At 38.5% G+C, this 17,007-nt stretch overlaps 1 protein-coding gene across 5 annotated transcripts in view; it reads right to left on the bottom strand.

Moving 5' to 3' along the window:
* fnip1 (folliculin interacting protein 1) overlaps window positions 1-17,007 on the bottom strand; it is a 94,994-nt gene that overhangs the window by 23,739 nt on the left and 54,248 nt on the right. For all 5 annotated transcript variants that reach the window (XM_069898272.1, XM_069898274.1, XM_069898273.1 and 2 more), the window contains 5 exons: window positions 13,520-13,591; window positions 11,105-11,240; window positions 9,428-9,629; window positions 8,207-8,292; window positions 6,057-6,203 (listed from right to left, as the gene is read on the bottom strand). In XM_069898272.1, coding sequence (XP_069754373.1) covers window positions 6,057-6,203; window positions 8,207-8,292; window positions 9,428-9,629; window positions 11,105-11,240; window positions 13,520-13,591 — 643 coding nt within the window. The remainder of the gene's footprint in view (window positions 1-6,056; window positions 6,204-8,206; window positions 8,293-9,427; window positions 9,630-11,104; window positions 11,241-13,519; window positions 13,592-17,007) is intronic.

The raw sequence follows: 17,007 nt of genomic DNA, 5'->3' as shown, positions 1-17,007 counted from the left end.
CCCTCCCTTTGTGTGTGACTCCGGTTATCTGTCACTTCCTCTTTGCGACATGCCCCTCTCTCTGCGTGAGCATCACCCTCTTTTTGTGTTATATTCTCCCACCCTCTCATTGCTGTCTGTTATAGGGTTAGTTATTTTGTCTTCAATGTGACTAATTCTTCTCCTTTTTTACCTTTTTTAAAAAAATAGATTGTGTCAGTTTAATAGCTAACTCGTGATTTTTGGTGCAATTCCATATTTGAGGATGCCTTCCCTGACCTGAAATGCATTATTGTAGCTTTTTGGAAGGAGTGTGGTTGATCTCGTTGCTTGAACCTTTTCTATGGATTTTTTTGGATAAGTTATCATAAGTTATGTTCATACATTGTACATTACATACTCCAAGCAGAGACAATCAAAAACTTAAATTACATATCTGTGGTTCAGTCATTATTTAATTTATGGTAACATCAGTGCGGCCCGCCGTTCAATCGGGGCCATGTATGCTAAAAAGTTGCCTGCCCCTGGTCTAAAGGATTCTGAAAAAGCTTAAAAAGACAACTATCTGAAGCTCCAACCATAACCCACAGAAGGAAGATTTAACCTCCAAGTGATAATCGTAAAAAGAGACTACACAATTAAGTGCCCTTTCTAACTTTCTCATCCAAACGCCCAAAAATAGCAAGGGACTTGCTGTGAATTGGAGTTTGGAGGGAGAAATAAATATTCTTATCACAAAAAATATTTTCAGGGAAGGCATGGGGGTGGGGGTAGGGGGAAACTTTCTCCACTCAGTGTGAACAAGCTGCCAACAGAAGTGGTAAATGCAGGTTTGACTTTGACATTTAAGATTCGGTATGCACATGGATAATCCAGGAGTAGGGCGATGGGACTGGGCGGAATGGTTCAGCACAGACGAGATGGTTCAAAGGACTAGTGTTCTATAGTTCTTTTAAGAATTCGTCAATCCCAACTTGATAAACCTGGATATTTCTGTAGACAATAAATACCAGGAGATTCAAGTTAATTATACTGAGAGTGCAGCTCACCTGGCTTTCTGTGGGAGCTCAAAGGTACTTCAATGAGCAGAAATGAACATTTGAAAATTCATGGTCACCATAATATGCCTCACTGTGCAAGTTCTAAAGTAGCTAGGGAATGGTTAGTGAACAAAAATAAAAAAATTAAAGCACTTATGAGAGATAATAATATGTAATAGGTTTATTTTTTTTCAAAATTCAATACGATATTAAAGATTTTCAATGGTTTTGTAAATTTTCCTTTATTTTTCTAATGAAATGGGGAGGTGATGGATTTTTGTGCAATTCCATACACAACCAGTAGATGGAGTAGATATAATCGAGCTCACCAGGAAACCAAATTGACGGAGAACTTGGTCTCCATTCTCTCAACTCCTTTCTCCATCATTGAACTGTAGTAAAGAGAATCTAAAGTAGAGCCCCTCCCCTGTCATTTTTTTGTTTTTATACACAAACCTATGAGACAGAGATTCATTTACAAAAAATTAATTTTTGTCATGCACTTTAAAGATTCAAATAAGTAAAAAGACATTTAAAATATGATGTGGAAATGTATTTACAGTTCCAATAACATGGAGTAGTTCTCAACTCTATCCACACTAGGGTCAGATAATATGACTTTGTGCAGGGGAGGTAATGTCTTACAAACTTAATGGAGATTTTTTTGATGAAATGACAATGTTGATTGAAGAGAGAAGGGGAGTCGATGTTGTCTATATGTAAAACATTTAACATGGTCTCTCATAGAATGGTGATCCAGAAGAGTGAGGCACATGGGATCCGGAGAAATTTGGTGAACTGGATTCAAAATTGATTTGACATTAAAAGACACATGATAGTGGTGGAGGGGTGTAATTCCGACTGGGAATTGGAAAGCAGTGGTATGCTACATGGATCCATGTTGTTTGCGATGTAAATGATTTAGACCCAAATGTAGGTACCCAAGCAGTCGATGCTGTGTAGGTACCCGAGACAAATGTAGGTGGGCTGATTGGTAATTATGCAAGCAACACAAAAGCATCAAGACATAGGACGTAGAAACTGGATGGAATTTAATCCCAACAACTGTCAGGTATTGCACTTTGGAACATCAGGAAAATCCAGAGTTGATTTTTGTGTCATCATCAATTCATCATGGTGCACAAACATGATAGTTATGTCCCAACCCTGCTCCCACAACCTGGAACATCTTCAAATGCCACCCGTTCAACCTGTCAAAGGAGTTCACCGCCATCATTCTGGCTGCAGGTAATATCAGGCTGGCACTGGAAGGACTGAACACTGTGATTAACACCCATGAGGCAGCACATCCTGATGCCTTCCTGCTCATTGTAGGGGACGTCAATCAGGCCAACCTGAAGAAGCCTCTGACAAACTACCATCAACACATCACATGCGAGACTAGGGGAGCTAACATACTCAACCGCTGCTACCCCACCATGAAGTATGCTGATCGAGCCATACCAGGACCACACTTTGGCAAGTCTATCACCTGGCTGTACTTCTATTCCTAGCTTACAAACAGAGCTTGAGGACCACAGCAACAGTAGTGAAGATGGCAAAAGTATGGTTCAGAGAGGAGCATCTGCAGGACTGCTTTGGACCATATTCAAGAAGTCATCCGTAACTTGAATAAATATGCAACAGCCGTCACCAACTTCAAGACCTGCGTGGACAAGTATGTGCCTATACACATATTTTATATGTTCTCCAACCAGAAGCCTTGAATGAATCAGAGGATTCGCAACCTGCTGAGGGCAAGATCAAGGGTGTTTAAGGTCAGAGATCAAGAGATCTACAAGTCCGGGTACGACCTGCAGAAGGCAGTCTCTGAAGCAGTGGCAATTTCAGAGCAAGCTAGAGACCAATACATGCCAGCTATGGCAAGGTGTGCAGGCCATTACTCCCTACAAATGATGCTGTGATGCATCATTACCCAAAGAGACGAACATCTTCTATGCCCGTTTTGAGGAGAACCCAACAGTGCCTATGAGAATCCCTGCAAAGTCTGAGGACCCTATGATATCTGTCTCAGAGAATGACATCAGAACATCATTCAAGGGGGTGAAACATCGCAAGGTGTTAGGACCTGATGGTGTACCTGGCAGGGTACGGAAAATCTGTGCCAACCAACAGGCCGCAGTGTTCACGGACATTTTCACCCTCTCATCACTGCAGTCAGAGGTTCTGACCTGCTTCAAAAGGGCATAAATAATTCCAGTGCCCAGGAAAAGTAGCGTGAGCTGCTTCAACAACTATCACCCAGTAGCACTTCTACTAGGATGAAATGCTTTGAGAGGCTGGTCATGGCTAGAATTAACACGTACCTAGGCAAAGGTCCCTCAGTGCTGGTCAAGAAGTTCCAAATCTGGGCCTCTGCACTCCCCTCTGCCAATGGATCTTCAACTTCCTCATCAGTACGAATTGGAAACCACATCTCCTCCTCATTGATTATCAACACAAGTCTTCTACTCATGATACAACGATGACTACGTGGCTAGGCACAATTCCAATTTGCCAATGACACCACAGTTGTTGGCAGAATCACCAACGGCAATGTTTAAAGACTGCCACCATCATCCCGGTATCCAGAGGCTGACAATAACAGGCTTCAATGACTACTGCCCTGTGGCACCGATCTCCATTATAAAATGCTTTGATGAAGGAACACATTAAAGCACACCTCCCAGGATCACTGTACCCATTTCAATTCACCTACAGAAGAATCTGTTCCACAGACAATGCTATAGCCTTGTCCCTTCACTCCATCCTGACCCACCTGGAGAACGATGCCTCATATTGCCAAGCTGATGTTCACCGAATTCAGCTTGGCATTTAATACGATCATTCCCCAGAGGTTGCTGGAGAAGAGGTCCTCGCTGGGACTCAAGATCCCTGGATATCACACAGGGATTCTGGACTTCCTAATGGAAAGACCAGTCTGTCCGGTTCAGTAGCAGAACATTGAGTACCTTCACACTAAGCAATGGAGCACTTCAGGGCTGTGCGCTCAGCCCACTTCTGCTCCTGGCCCACGACTGCATCATCAGATCCAGCTCCAATAGAGCAATCAAGTTTGTTGATAACCCAACAATAGCTAGCCTCAACAGCAATAATGATAAGCTGCATTACAGAGAAGAGGTGGAAAATCCTGTGATAGTGTACGAGGGTAACAACCCTAGTTTCAACATGGACAAGATGATGATTGTAGACTTCAGAAGGACGAGGAACAACCACTCTCCACTACACATCAATAACGCTGTAGTGGAGAGAGTAGAGAGCACCAAGTTGCTTGGAGTCCACTTAACTGGTGACCTATCATGGACACTCAAGATCTCCTCACTTGTCAGGAAGGTGCTACAGCAACTGAACTTCCTGAGAAGACTGAAGTACACAAGGCTACCAGCCAGCATTGCGTCAACCTTCTCTCAGAGCTCTATCAATAGTGTCCTTGCCGGCTGTATCAGAGTGAAGTACGGTTGCTACAGCAAAATGGATCAGAGCTCAATCCACAGGAACATTAGAGTAGCAGAGAGGATCACTGGAGTCTTCCTCCCCTCCCCCCCATCGTCATGATATACCGGGATTGTAGTCTGAAGAGGGCAAGGAAAATTGTTGAGGACCCCTACCACCCTGCACACAGCATCTTTCAGCTACACCTGTCAGGAAAGATGCAGGAGTATCAGATCCAGTACCACCAAGATGAGAAGGCTGAACGACCAAAGGAACTGCTCACACTAACCATCCAAGACTCTCATATTTACGAACAATATTTACTTACTTGTATTTATGAATACTTGTCTTGCATATGTATTGTTTGTCTGTATGCATGCTATGTCTGGTTATGCATCTGCATGTCTTGCACCAAAGGACCAGAGAACACTGTTTCATCAGGTTGTACTTATTCAATCAGAACTTGATGAGTCAAGGCAATAGATACAAAAGTTGGGAAGTCGTGTTGCTACTGTACAAATCTTTGGTGAGGCCACATCTGGAGTATTGTGTGCAGTTCTGGTTGCTGCATTACAGGAAGGATATGGCGGCTTTGGAGAAAGTGTAGAAAAAGTTCACCAGGATGTTGTCTGGATGAGGGAATATTAGCAAAAAGGAAAGGTTGGACAAACTTTCTTCGCATTGCATTCTCTGGAGTATTGGAGTTTGATAGAAATATATAAAATTAAGCAGGGGCATAGAAAAGATAGGCAGAGTCTTTTCCCCCATAGTGGAAATGTCAAATACAACAGGTTTAAAGCGAGAGGGGGAAGTTTACAGGAGATCTGAAAGACAAGTTTTTATATATATATATAATGGTAGGTGCCTGGAGGTGGTAAAAATAGATATGATGCCAGCATTTAAGAGGCATTTGGACAGTATATGAACAAGCAGTGAATGAAGGGATAGAGGCAATATGTGCAGGCGGATAAAAATATTTTATAGTGGTATCCTGATCAGCACAGATATTGTGAGCCAAAGGACTTGTTCCTTTGCTGCACGGTTCTATTTTCTAGGTTCTATTTCATGACAGCAATTGTGGATGTTTAGTAGATTTCAGATTTCTTGTCAGAGTACATTCATGGCATCACATACAACCCTGAGATTCTTGTTTCCTGCGGGGGCGACAGAATTACCACTCATTGGTCGTGTAAAAATGAACTGTACCCAGCGTAAAACATGTAAACAAAGAACTGTAAACAGATAATGATGTAAACAAACTGATTGTGCAATACAGAGAGAACAAAAAGAAAAATCAATAAAATGCACAAGTAAAAGTCCTTAAATGAGTCTGAATTTGTTGTTGAGGAGTCTGATGGCAGAGGAGTAGCAGCTGTTCCTGAACCTGGTGGTGCGAGTAGCAGATTACTTTGGCATTGGATATTTTGTCATGAATAAACGTGAAAGGGAAATGGATGAAAAATTCCAAGGGCCACGAGGGAAGCATTGAACAGAAATATTTAAAAGTAACAATCATCCATTCTGCATCTCTGACAAAAAAGCTTTTCTTATCCAAAGGTTATAAAAATGTCCTCAATACTTAACTGGTTCTTTGAAGCTTGCTCCATCAATAAAGCAAATTCTCTCATGAGCTCTTGACAAAGGAGGTTTTTTTCAGGTTCCCCAGACATCATAGTCAACCACACAGGCTCGGCAATCCTTGGCATTGTGTAAAGATTATGTATTGCTGACCTAATGTGGGGTGGAGGAATGAGCAAGGAAGAGAAAATGGTCATATTTGTGTGATCTGCACAAATCAATTTTTTTTTAATTTAGAAAGACAGATTTTTTTCACAATCCATTTTTTCCTCAGTGCAGACATCATACAAAAACTGTATATCCACACTGCTGAAGTTACTTAAGGCGAGTTATTCCTGTGTGATATCCAAGACTACCGTAAAATTACAGATATGTTGTGGTTGGAAGACTGACTATATTTCACTGAGCAACATACTCCTTTCTATTCTTACAGCTTCTGGCATGAACTGCAAACTGATATACAAGTCCCCTGACAGTGATCAAATTCACTGGCATTGGACCAACAGACACATGACCAGCTAAGAGGAACTCTAGATCTCAGGCAATTTAGTCTGCATCCAAAAAAGTGTTCTCCACAGCTGCTACAATTCTTTCATTTCAAACTGCAAAAAAACCCGTTTACAAAGAGATTATCTCATAGTACAAGACTTTCCACTTAATTGCAAGTTTGTTTGTTACAGCAGCTTATCACAGTCCAAACTCTTAACAAGCACCCATATTTTTTCAAAAAGTCGGTTTCATACAAAATTTACAGAAATATTTAGTCATAGTTTAAACAACTAAAGCAATTTATTGTCTCTAAATAACACTGACAACAAAGTACTGATAGGTTTATGTAATGACAGTAGCTGTGACAGGGGTTTGGTAACCTCTGAACCAAGGACAATCTCAAAAAAAAACCCTCAACTAGTATGTCCATTTTTAGCTAAAAATACTGAAGGCATTTGTACCCATGTATTAAGCTTGGTTTTGGACTTGCTCTAGACTTCTGTAAAATAAAGGTGCTTTTAGCAGCTAATTTATACTCTATAAAATGAGTGATCGATAATACATGTCCGAATACAAAATGAGTTGCTCGCGCAGATAACACACATATTACAAAGTCACCATCAGTTGCGAGTCTAAAAACTGGATGGATAATTATCATTAAACAAAGAAAGTCAAGCGGTTATATTACTTAAAAATTCTTTTGTGAATTGAAGAGCTCAAGTTATATTCATCTGATTAAGTTTTAGGACATCAATGATATAAAACCAATTTATCAAAATAAATTTCATAATTCAATACATTTTCAATTTGAATATGACTATTTATTCTGATATCTAATGAATTCAATGAGTCAAAAACAAAAAGGTGTAAACCATTAAGTCCCTAATGTACAATAAGCTATATGTGGAATGGATTATCAGTGTGCTATTCCTTGGCTACGACACTGACTTTATGAATGACATGGCCTTGCTGGATCATCACTGCCATCAATCAAAAATGGAAAAAGCAATCAAGGCTCAAATGTTAATTCTTTCAGCGTCACCAATTTTAAAATGCTGCAACAGCTAACTTCAAAGGGATGCAAACTCTAAGCAGGTCTTCTGTCAGGATCCACAGATGACAGAGCCCTTAAAATAACATATATAACATAACATAACAATTACAGCACGGAAACAGGCCATTAGGCCCTTCTAGTCTGCACCGAACCAAACACCCCTTTCTAATCCCACCTCCCTGCACAATGCCCATAACCCTCCATCTTCTTCTCATCCATATACCTGTCCAACCTTTTCTTAAATAATACAATTGACTCCGCCGCCACTATTTCTCCCGGAAGATCATTCCACACAGCTACCACTCTCTGAGTAAAGAAGTTCCCCCTCATGTTACCTCTAAACCTCTGCCCCTTAATTCTTAACTCATGTCCTCTTGTTTTAAACTTTCCTCCTCTTAACGGAAATAGTCTATCCACATCCATTCTGTCTATCCCTTTCATAATCTTAAATACTTCTATCAAATCCCCTCTCAACCTTTACGCTCCAAAGAATAAAGACCCAATCTGTCCAATCTCTCCCCATACTCCAGATGCTTAAACCCAGGCAACATTCTGGTAAACCTTCTCTGCACTCTCTCCACTCTGTTTATATACATGGTCTTCAAATATTCACCTGAATTCAATTAAAGCATCCACAATTCTATTACAACACATGACACGTTGGTTGGTCTCAGAAATTCTATTCCTCATTTTCATAGCCTGAAAAGAATAAGAAATAAAAGTGCTCAGTCAGTTAAGCAAGCAAATCACACCTTGCAAAATGTGTCGGGAAGAGGGTGTTTCACATGAAAATGCAAAACTGCAAGGTTCCAGATCAGCCCATTAACACTGCTTTCGTGGGCTTTCTAACTTGTGCTTTGTGTTCTCCTCAATGACAATGTGAATATTCTATCAAAATATTAAAATTAAACCAGTACAATAATCTTAGGAGTGTAGGTTGAAGCAATTTAACAAGACCCACTTAATTAACTGTTGCCAATGCCCTTTAAAATGGTTGATGCACAATAAATCACTATACATAGCAATTATGCATGACAATTATGTGAGTAAACCTGACAGTGTGTTCCACTATGTGAAGAGCTGTGGTGTCGTTTTGGCAATGTCTCACTGTCAGAATTTTGACACTGATACATTTGGCTCAATTCATATCATACAATGTTAACTTCAGCCAAGTTACTGCCTTTATAACTATACCAACAAATAACAAAGAGGATATTTTGGGTTTCAATTTTTTTTTCCCCCAGTGATGCATTTGTCTCACATTGACAGTGTGGGACAAATGCATATTCTCTAAGAATCTGAATTCCTGCTTCTAAAATGTCAGAACTTTCCGAGGCATCTACAGGATGTTGCGCATGTACAGCATTAAAAGGGGAGGGTGCCCACTTGCCTGGACCAAGTTATTTTCGATCACCGTAAACAGGAAGCTATCCATATCACTGGTTCAGCTCTTGGCCAAAGGAACTTGGCACCTGGACTGCTGGTGAACATTGTTACCTGCAAGCTAGATGCAGGAGCACCTCGGCTCAGTAGCATTGAAGCCAAGGTTGTGGAATGAGAATTAGTTGCCTGATGGTTCACCGTGATCCCAATGGGCAGCATGCATTCAACCGTAAGTATATGCAATGTTTATTTTGGAACAGCAAAAAAGTAACTTTACTGCAACATAGTGAAGTTACATACGTCTTTTATCATACTACAATTCAGGTGGCTTTGTTGTCAGGTGTACTTTTTTTCCTCACATCACCCATTATGCACCATAAAATGTCAGTGGGTCAGCAAATGACCCATAAAACCATGCAGTACTACTTCCCAATTAGCAGAATGCCAATACCTGCTCAATAGCAAATTTCAGTCTGTTCATGTGACTCTCAAAGAGAGGAAAATGAGCAAAGAAAAATTCATTAAACTTGTTGTTCTCCTCTTCAGTCTGTGATAGTGAAAATATAATACCAATAGCAATCTTCTTTTTTCGAACAATGGAAGGATTTGAACTGCAGCTTTCATCGGACATATTAAAACTTTCCTCTACTGACCTGAAAGATGACAAAGATTTTCTTGAGCAAGATAGCAAACAGATGTGTAACTCAATTCCATAGAAGAAAGATCAATTGTATAATGGCAACACAAGATAAAACATAGTCCTAGAAGGAACTGGGAATTTTTTAAAAAGCATCCATATGGACTGCACTGGTATTCTTCCACTCATCTATGTAATGCATTTTCTCTTCCATGCACATTCACTCTCTACTCATTTCATCACTCACCAATACTGAAATTAATTTGCCAGTCAACTAACATACAAATCAGCTCATCTTTTGGATATGGGAAGAAATCAAAGCATCCAAAGGATGCCCAAGTTCACAGGAAGGACACAAACTCCACACAGATGGCACCAGTGGCCCGAATTAAATCCAGGTGAGGCAGTAGCACTCCTCTCTGCACTACAATTCTGTTCATTAGATGAGTGGCAAGAACTCCTGTCTCTAATTTTTTAATTATTTTTTAAAAATTACTATTCTTTCTACACAAAAGACTAGATTAGGGGTCCCCAAAGTGGTCTATATCGACCCCCAGGAATTGATGGGGTGGAGGGAGGGGAGGAATAGATTTAAAATAGTGCTATGGCAGTGTCGTCCAAGCTCTCCCAAGAGCGGAGCTTTGTGGCTGCAATATTTTATTTAGCTTCAGTCTATACTATAGTTGGGAGGGAACAGGAGGAGGATGGAAAGTGGTACGAGTTACGTCCAGCGCCACCGTCACCCCACCCCACCAAAACTCTGTCCAAAGCTAGGGTGGCAATTTCCAGCTTACCTAAACGGAGGATATGCAGGGGTCAGCATCAGAAACCCTCTCAGCCAGTGAGGGTAGGGCTTACCTGCCATAAACCTTTGTGCATCACCGCAACATTTTGCCTTCATTGTGCATGCACCAGGCAGCACTTTGTGCACCGCCATCACACTTCCCCCTCACTACACATGCACCATATGGCACTCGCATGTGCGTACAAGAAGAAACTACAGAATGCAGGACGCTGCTTTTAACAGGAAAGCGCTATTTCTGCCACTTAATTTGTCCTATAATGGTGGACAAAGTAATATCCGGCTCGAGATGATGCCAGTTGGAGTGCAGAGGATTTAAAAGGGAGACTGTCTGGCCTAAAACCAGAGTCTGGTCACCCTAGCCAATGCAACCCCCCCCCCCTCCACCCACTATGAAGCCAGGTTTCCATACCTACCTGGAGGTTGATGAGGGACCATGTAGTCTCTGAAGGGGACCCTTGGACTAGATCATTTACATATTAGACTGAATTCATGACAGACATTGATGGAGATAATAATCTGGCAGACAGCGAGACGAGGTTCATTTACTTTGAGCTGGAGCTCATCATGGTAAAGGCGGCAATACACAATTTCTTTTGAAACCTGATGGTTTTGTACAGCAACATATATTGAAAAGACAATTTACTTCTGGCTTTCTTTCTCGGACTGAAAAAAAACTTCAGGCTTACCACCTGGGGAAAACTCCATTTTCAAGGCTGGTGTTCTTACTGCGCCGCCAACGACGATGGTAGCTGCTGGCACAGCTACTGGGAAGTGAGGAACTTGGCGAAGGAAAGGGTGTGATCAGCAGACTGCTCAGGGAAGCTGCAGATATTATCAATAATAAATTTGCAACATACATAACTGTGGGGTATACATTTTTTTAAAAGTTAAGTTTGTGATTTTAATTCATTTTGAAGGTGATACAAATTGCCAGTGTTCACATCCAAAAATTGATCCAAAAAATATGCTTTTTATTTGAAAAAAAATCAACTCAAGATGACCAGCATCTAAATGCATTTTAAATTCAGAAATTGTATAGCTTTATAATTGTTGAGCATTTATATTATTAAAAAAACTCAATAAGATTATGAACATCATCCTCCATTTATTAATTTTGCACTGCAATTTGATCAGCTAATTTGGAGTTCCCTGAATAAATGCTGAAGAACACACAGAAGGAAAAGCATTTTTTACTTCTTTCCAATTTCATAGGCACATATCCCTAAATGAGGTCACCTATTCTCTGTTCATTGCCATATTGGGTGAAGCCAACAGGAGATTTCTCTTGATTGACAATTGTTAAACAAGAGAAGTAATTTGTTATGGGGTTAATAACAAAAAGTAGTCGTTCTGGAAACATTAAGCCCTAGTTAAATCAATACAATTGGACATGGATGTTCAGTTATGGGGTTAAAAAAGGATCTTTTACATAGATTCTTAAAATCATGGATATTGACTGTTAAATACTTAATGTTTCAAATGCCTTCTATATTTTGCAGCAAACCATTTAAATTAATTTCTGCTAGATTATAATAGGCTTCCCTTAATCAGATGCACACCTTAGCCATATCAGTGTGAAATAATGTAGGCTTGAATAACTTTTTTTTTTAAATTGAAAGTTTCAAGACATTTATCAGTATTTTCTTAACCTGTACTCAAAAATTATTAGCATTAATTGCTTTGAAACATTTCAATTTTGAAATGAGATCTCCGAGACTGGAATCTCTTGGATGAATAGAAGAATTTTCTTATTCTACTTTTTTTTGTTATGATATTTTGATGTTATTCATTGTTTGGCTGGGGAGGGAGAGATTTACTCTAAGTTTTTTGCTAGTCATCTGTGGGTGACCCACACCCAATTTTTGTTTAGGGATTACAAACTTTTGGTAGTTTTTTTTGGGGGGGGGGAGTTTTTTTTTCCTTTCATTTTAGTTAGCTTTTAATTTGTGATTTTTTTTCTCCTATTGGAGGGCCTATATACGTTGATTTGAGTTTTCATATAAAGATATTATTGGTATTTAGTAACAATAGTAGATATGTCAAAGTTGAGGTTTGCTACTTTTAATGTTCGGGGTTTAAACAGTCCAATCAAGCGTAAGTTAGTCTTGGCGTACATTAAGAAAATGAAAATTTATGTTGCTTTTTTACAAGAAACACATTTGAATCTGAAGGAAAGTATGAAATTAAAGAGGGACTGGGTTGGGCATGTATATTCTTCTTCATTTAATTCTAGGGCTAAAGGCGTAGCAATTTATTATAGGATGGTATGGATAAAAAGGGTTGGGATAGGTCTAAACTTAAATGGGAAGCTGACATTGGTTTTATTTTTTCCGAGGATGATTGGTTAGATATTTGTTATGATAGTGTAACTAGATTGATAAATGCATGTTATGCAATGATTAACTATAATTTTTTACATCAATTATACTTAACACCTGAAAAATTAAAAAAGTATGGTTTTCATGAATCAGATTTGTGTTTTAGATGTGGTAATTTTGTTGGAACTTTTTTTCATGCTGTTTGGTCATGTACAATCTTTTTGGAAGAAAATCCAATTGTTTTTAGAATACCTGTATAAGATTAAAATACTTTTAGATCTGACAGTGTTTTTATTGGATAGTTTGCAACCTTTGAAAAGTTTGGGATTAGATAAGTTTCAACTTGCTTTTGTATATTTAGCTTTATCTGTAGCAAAAAAATGTATTGCTAGTATGTGGAAAGATAGAAATATGATTGATATTAATAGATGGCATAATGAGATAAAATATTGTTTAATAATGGAAAAAAATTACATATGTTTCGCGTGATAATTATAGTTTTTTTTATTAATAAGTGGTTAATATGTATGCTTAATTTTTTAAATTTTTTTTTTTCCTTTATGGCTCTCCTTAGGAGAGTTGGCTGAAGGGGAGGTTCTTTTCTTTTTTTTTCTCGATATATAAAAAATAACATTCATGTTTAGGGTTAACTGTTGTATATGTTATGTACTAATTGTTTTGTGAACGACATAAATAAAGTTTAAAAAAAAAAATTTCAATTTACAGTGACCACCAAAACAATTCAACATTAAAATTACTATCATAAACTCATTTAAATCTTACCAGATCTTGTTATCCCACTATCTCTATCCTCATTGACTCCTCTACTTGGCATGTCCATTGGGGTGCTGTGAACTGCAGACGTTAGAAATGGTCAAACTTTTTCATCCTTTCATCAACTAATCCAACCCCACTAACTACACAGTATGTCAACCACACCACAGTGCAAATACAATGTTTGTGAAACAGGCAAGCTTCAAGTTATCCTAGAGTGATGCATCGTATCGTAACATGCATACTAGATACATGACCAGGACCACGTGCAACAGCATGCAACTCATCAGGAAATAATAAAAGCTGAAATATCCAAGACTGTTATTATTCCTAATGACCCACCACCACCACAATCAAATCAGTCATTTATTTCGATAATTGGAATTAAGTTGTCAATTTGATTTAAATAAGATAAACTGCGATTTTGCACGTAAAATAATGGATACATGTTATACAGTTTTATAAAGACAATTCTGTAAATCCCAGCTCCAAAGTCAATTTCCTATTTGAGAGTCTCAATTAATAAATCAATGCTGGGTAACTTAAGAATAAACAATTTTAAAATATAATTTACTAAAAATAGTTTATGTTTTCTGCAAATTAAGGCCACAAAACTTCACCAATTCCCCTCACCCTGCCACAGGATGACATTACACTATTATTTGCAGTTCAAAACAAGCCACTGTACCATCCTAGACAGGGCATCAGTCATCAGTTTTTTTTTCCCCAGTCTCTGCTACTCTTGATTGAGCAATCAATTTTCCAGTTCTTACAATTTTGCTTAGGGTTCAATTAATGTCCTTTCATCACTAGATCACAGTTTATATAATTAATATCAATTTGGAGAGAGGATTAAGTATAATATATCAAACTTTCTGATGACTTGCAACCAAATGGCAAATTGGGCTTGAAGAAAGACACAGACAAGTGGATAGGCAAGATCATGGAAGATGGAAAATACAAAGTTATTCATTGAGGGAGAATAATAGGATGCAAGTTTTTTTTATAAAGGAAAGGTAATCTTCTGAGAGATCCAGTTGCTTTTGTATATCAATCAACGTCAAAATGTAGGGTCAACAGCAATTAGAAAGGCAAGCATATCCTGTCCTTTATTACAATAGGATTCCAGCACAAGAATAAAAGTTTTCTGCTTCAATTATAGAGGCATTGGTATATCGTGTCTAGGTCTTATCTCACTGCCCAAGGAAATCACATAACAGGAGCAATCAAATTGTGGCAGTCCTCACACAAAGAGGGATAGAGCAGACTGGCTTAAAAAATGTCCATATTTAAACATACAAAATCCAGTCAAGCATCAACAGGGCAGATACAAAGTTAATTGATGTTGCCCATGAACCAGGAGTCAAGATCTCTAAATAAGGATAGGTTGAAAAGGATCTTCTTCACACAGAGAGCAGTGATTTTTTTTTCAATTCTGGACCCAACTCAGGTGTGAAGGTTCAATTGTTATGTATATTCAAGATGGAGATAAACAGACTTTTAGGCATTAAGAGAATTGAAAGATAGGAGAGTGCAGGAAAGTGAAGCTGAGGTAAAATATAATTGAATGCTGAATAGTGCTGAATGAAGACAATCAGCCTTTTGAGATTATTGTACTGGGAAGCATGCACAAATGCTTTGTTGCAAACTCAGAAATAACATCTAAATACGAAACCAGGAACATGAAAACGCAAAATGCCTCCTGAAACCTACTTCATCATTCAATCTAGGCATCAATAACTTTCTCCGGATCTTTGACTCCTTTATAGCTCAAATGCATTTATTCTGTGTATTGTAAAATATCCCTCAGTTGTCTGCCACACCATTTTGACTCACTAATCTAATCACCTGATTTGTCAATTCACCTTTGCTAGCTCGGCTTTCATGGTCCCATAGCTGCCTTTATTAAAGTTTAAAAACACTCAGTATTGACCCACACTTTTTTTTCTCTCTCAAACTGACTGAAACTCAATCATATGGGGACTGCTAGTGAGAGACATTACACAATGAAGTCATTAATCAATCCAATCTCATTAAACAATTCTCCTTTTCTGATTGCCTTTCGAATGTGCTCTTCAGAGAGGATTCCAAATATCATTACCTTCTCCAGATATTTCCACACAATTGATGTTTCTCACCGACATAATGATTAAAAATCCCCATGATTACTGTCGGACGTTTCTGATGAGTACCCTTAACTTTTACTCTGCCATATTACATTGGTACTGATAGTGAGCCTTCACACCACTCCCACAAATTTATTCTGGTCTTTCTTGTTTCTCGGCTACCCTTAAATTTTTTCTACCTACGGAGTTCCTAAATTTAATAATAGTCTGTCACATTAGACATTATTATCAACAAGGACACACCTCCACCTTCATGAGCTTCCTAATTGTAATGTACTTTTCATTACACAGGACACGCACTCTTTGTCATTCTGCAAATGTCTGGTGTGGCTATCAGATCATGCTTTAATTTCTATTTGCACCGTCAATTCATTTATTTTGGTCATATGCTACATGCATTCAGGAACAGAGCTTTTGGTTTTGTCCTTTGATTGTAAACTCTTGTTTCATATATTTATTTGCTCTTCATTTGTATTCTCTATCCCTTCCTGCCATAAAATATTTATTACCTTATTACCCATCTCCCTGCCCTAGCATCTGTTCTCTCATTTACCACGTCTTCCCAATGTTGATGAGATTAAAAATTACATTTGCTGGAAATCTAAAATAACAACAAAAGATGCAAGAAACACTCAGCAAATCAGGACACTTTCAGAAGAGAAGGAGTCAACATTTCAGGTTAGAGGCCCTTCATCAGAACTGAAAAGGTAACAAAAGTGGCCCGTGGAGCTGCAGGGAAGGTGAAGAGGGGTATGTCTCTGATCTATGTAGAATTAGTATTTGGTAACCACATGACAATGGGATCCTCCCTCTTCAATTTCCCTTCAGACCAAAGCCGATATTTTGAATCCTACCATTAGACAGGCATCACAACCTTTTGGAATTTAGCACTTTGCCACAGAGAACTGTATCAAACCCCATCACTATAACAAAACATGTAAAAAATGCACGGTTGTAAGATTGGACCGATGTGGATGAAATCTTTAATATTCCTTGTAGGCTTTGGTGTCCTCAAGAACCACATGTGCATAAGAGCCCAATAATTGCGGGTTGTCATAACAATTCAATCTTCTGATGTATCTTGCATTTTTAAAAAAAAGTGTCTTTAATTTCATCTTACTCCAAGGAACCTCTTTGAGAACAAATAATTGGCATCATTTGCCAGAATGGAGCTGAATAGTGCAAGATGAAATAGATGGGAATGGAGGCCAGTTGGACTTTTGAGAATTATAAATATGGGCCTAGCAATGAAAGGGGAAATAAAAAAGGATTAAATAAAATTATATCCAAGATCTAAACGAGCCTATTTTCTTAATCCATCTCAAAAGTCCTCACCCAAATCTATTGGAACCTTCAGAACACAAGCAAAAA

Source organism: Narcine bancroftii, chromosome 9 (assembly GCF_036971445.1).
Source record: "Narcine bancroftii isolate sNarBan1 chromosome 9, sNarBan1.hap1, whole genome shotgun sequence".
Taxonomy (NCBI): domain Eukaryota; kingdom Metazoa; phylum Chordata; class Chondrichthyes; order Torpediniformes; family Narcinidae; genus Narcine; species Narcine bancroftii.
This window is presented reverse-complemented; position numbering and strand designations above follow the sequence as displayed.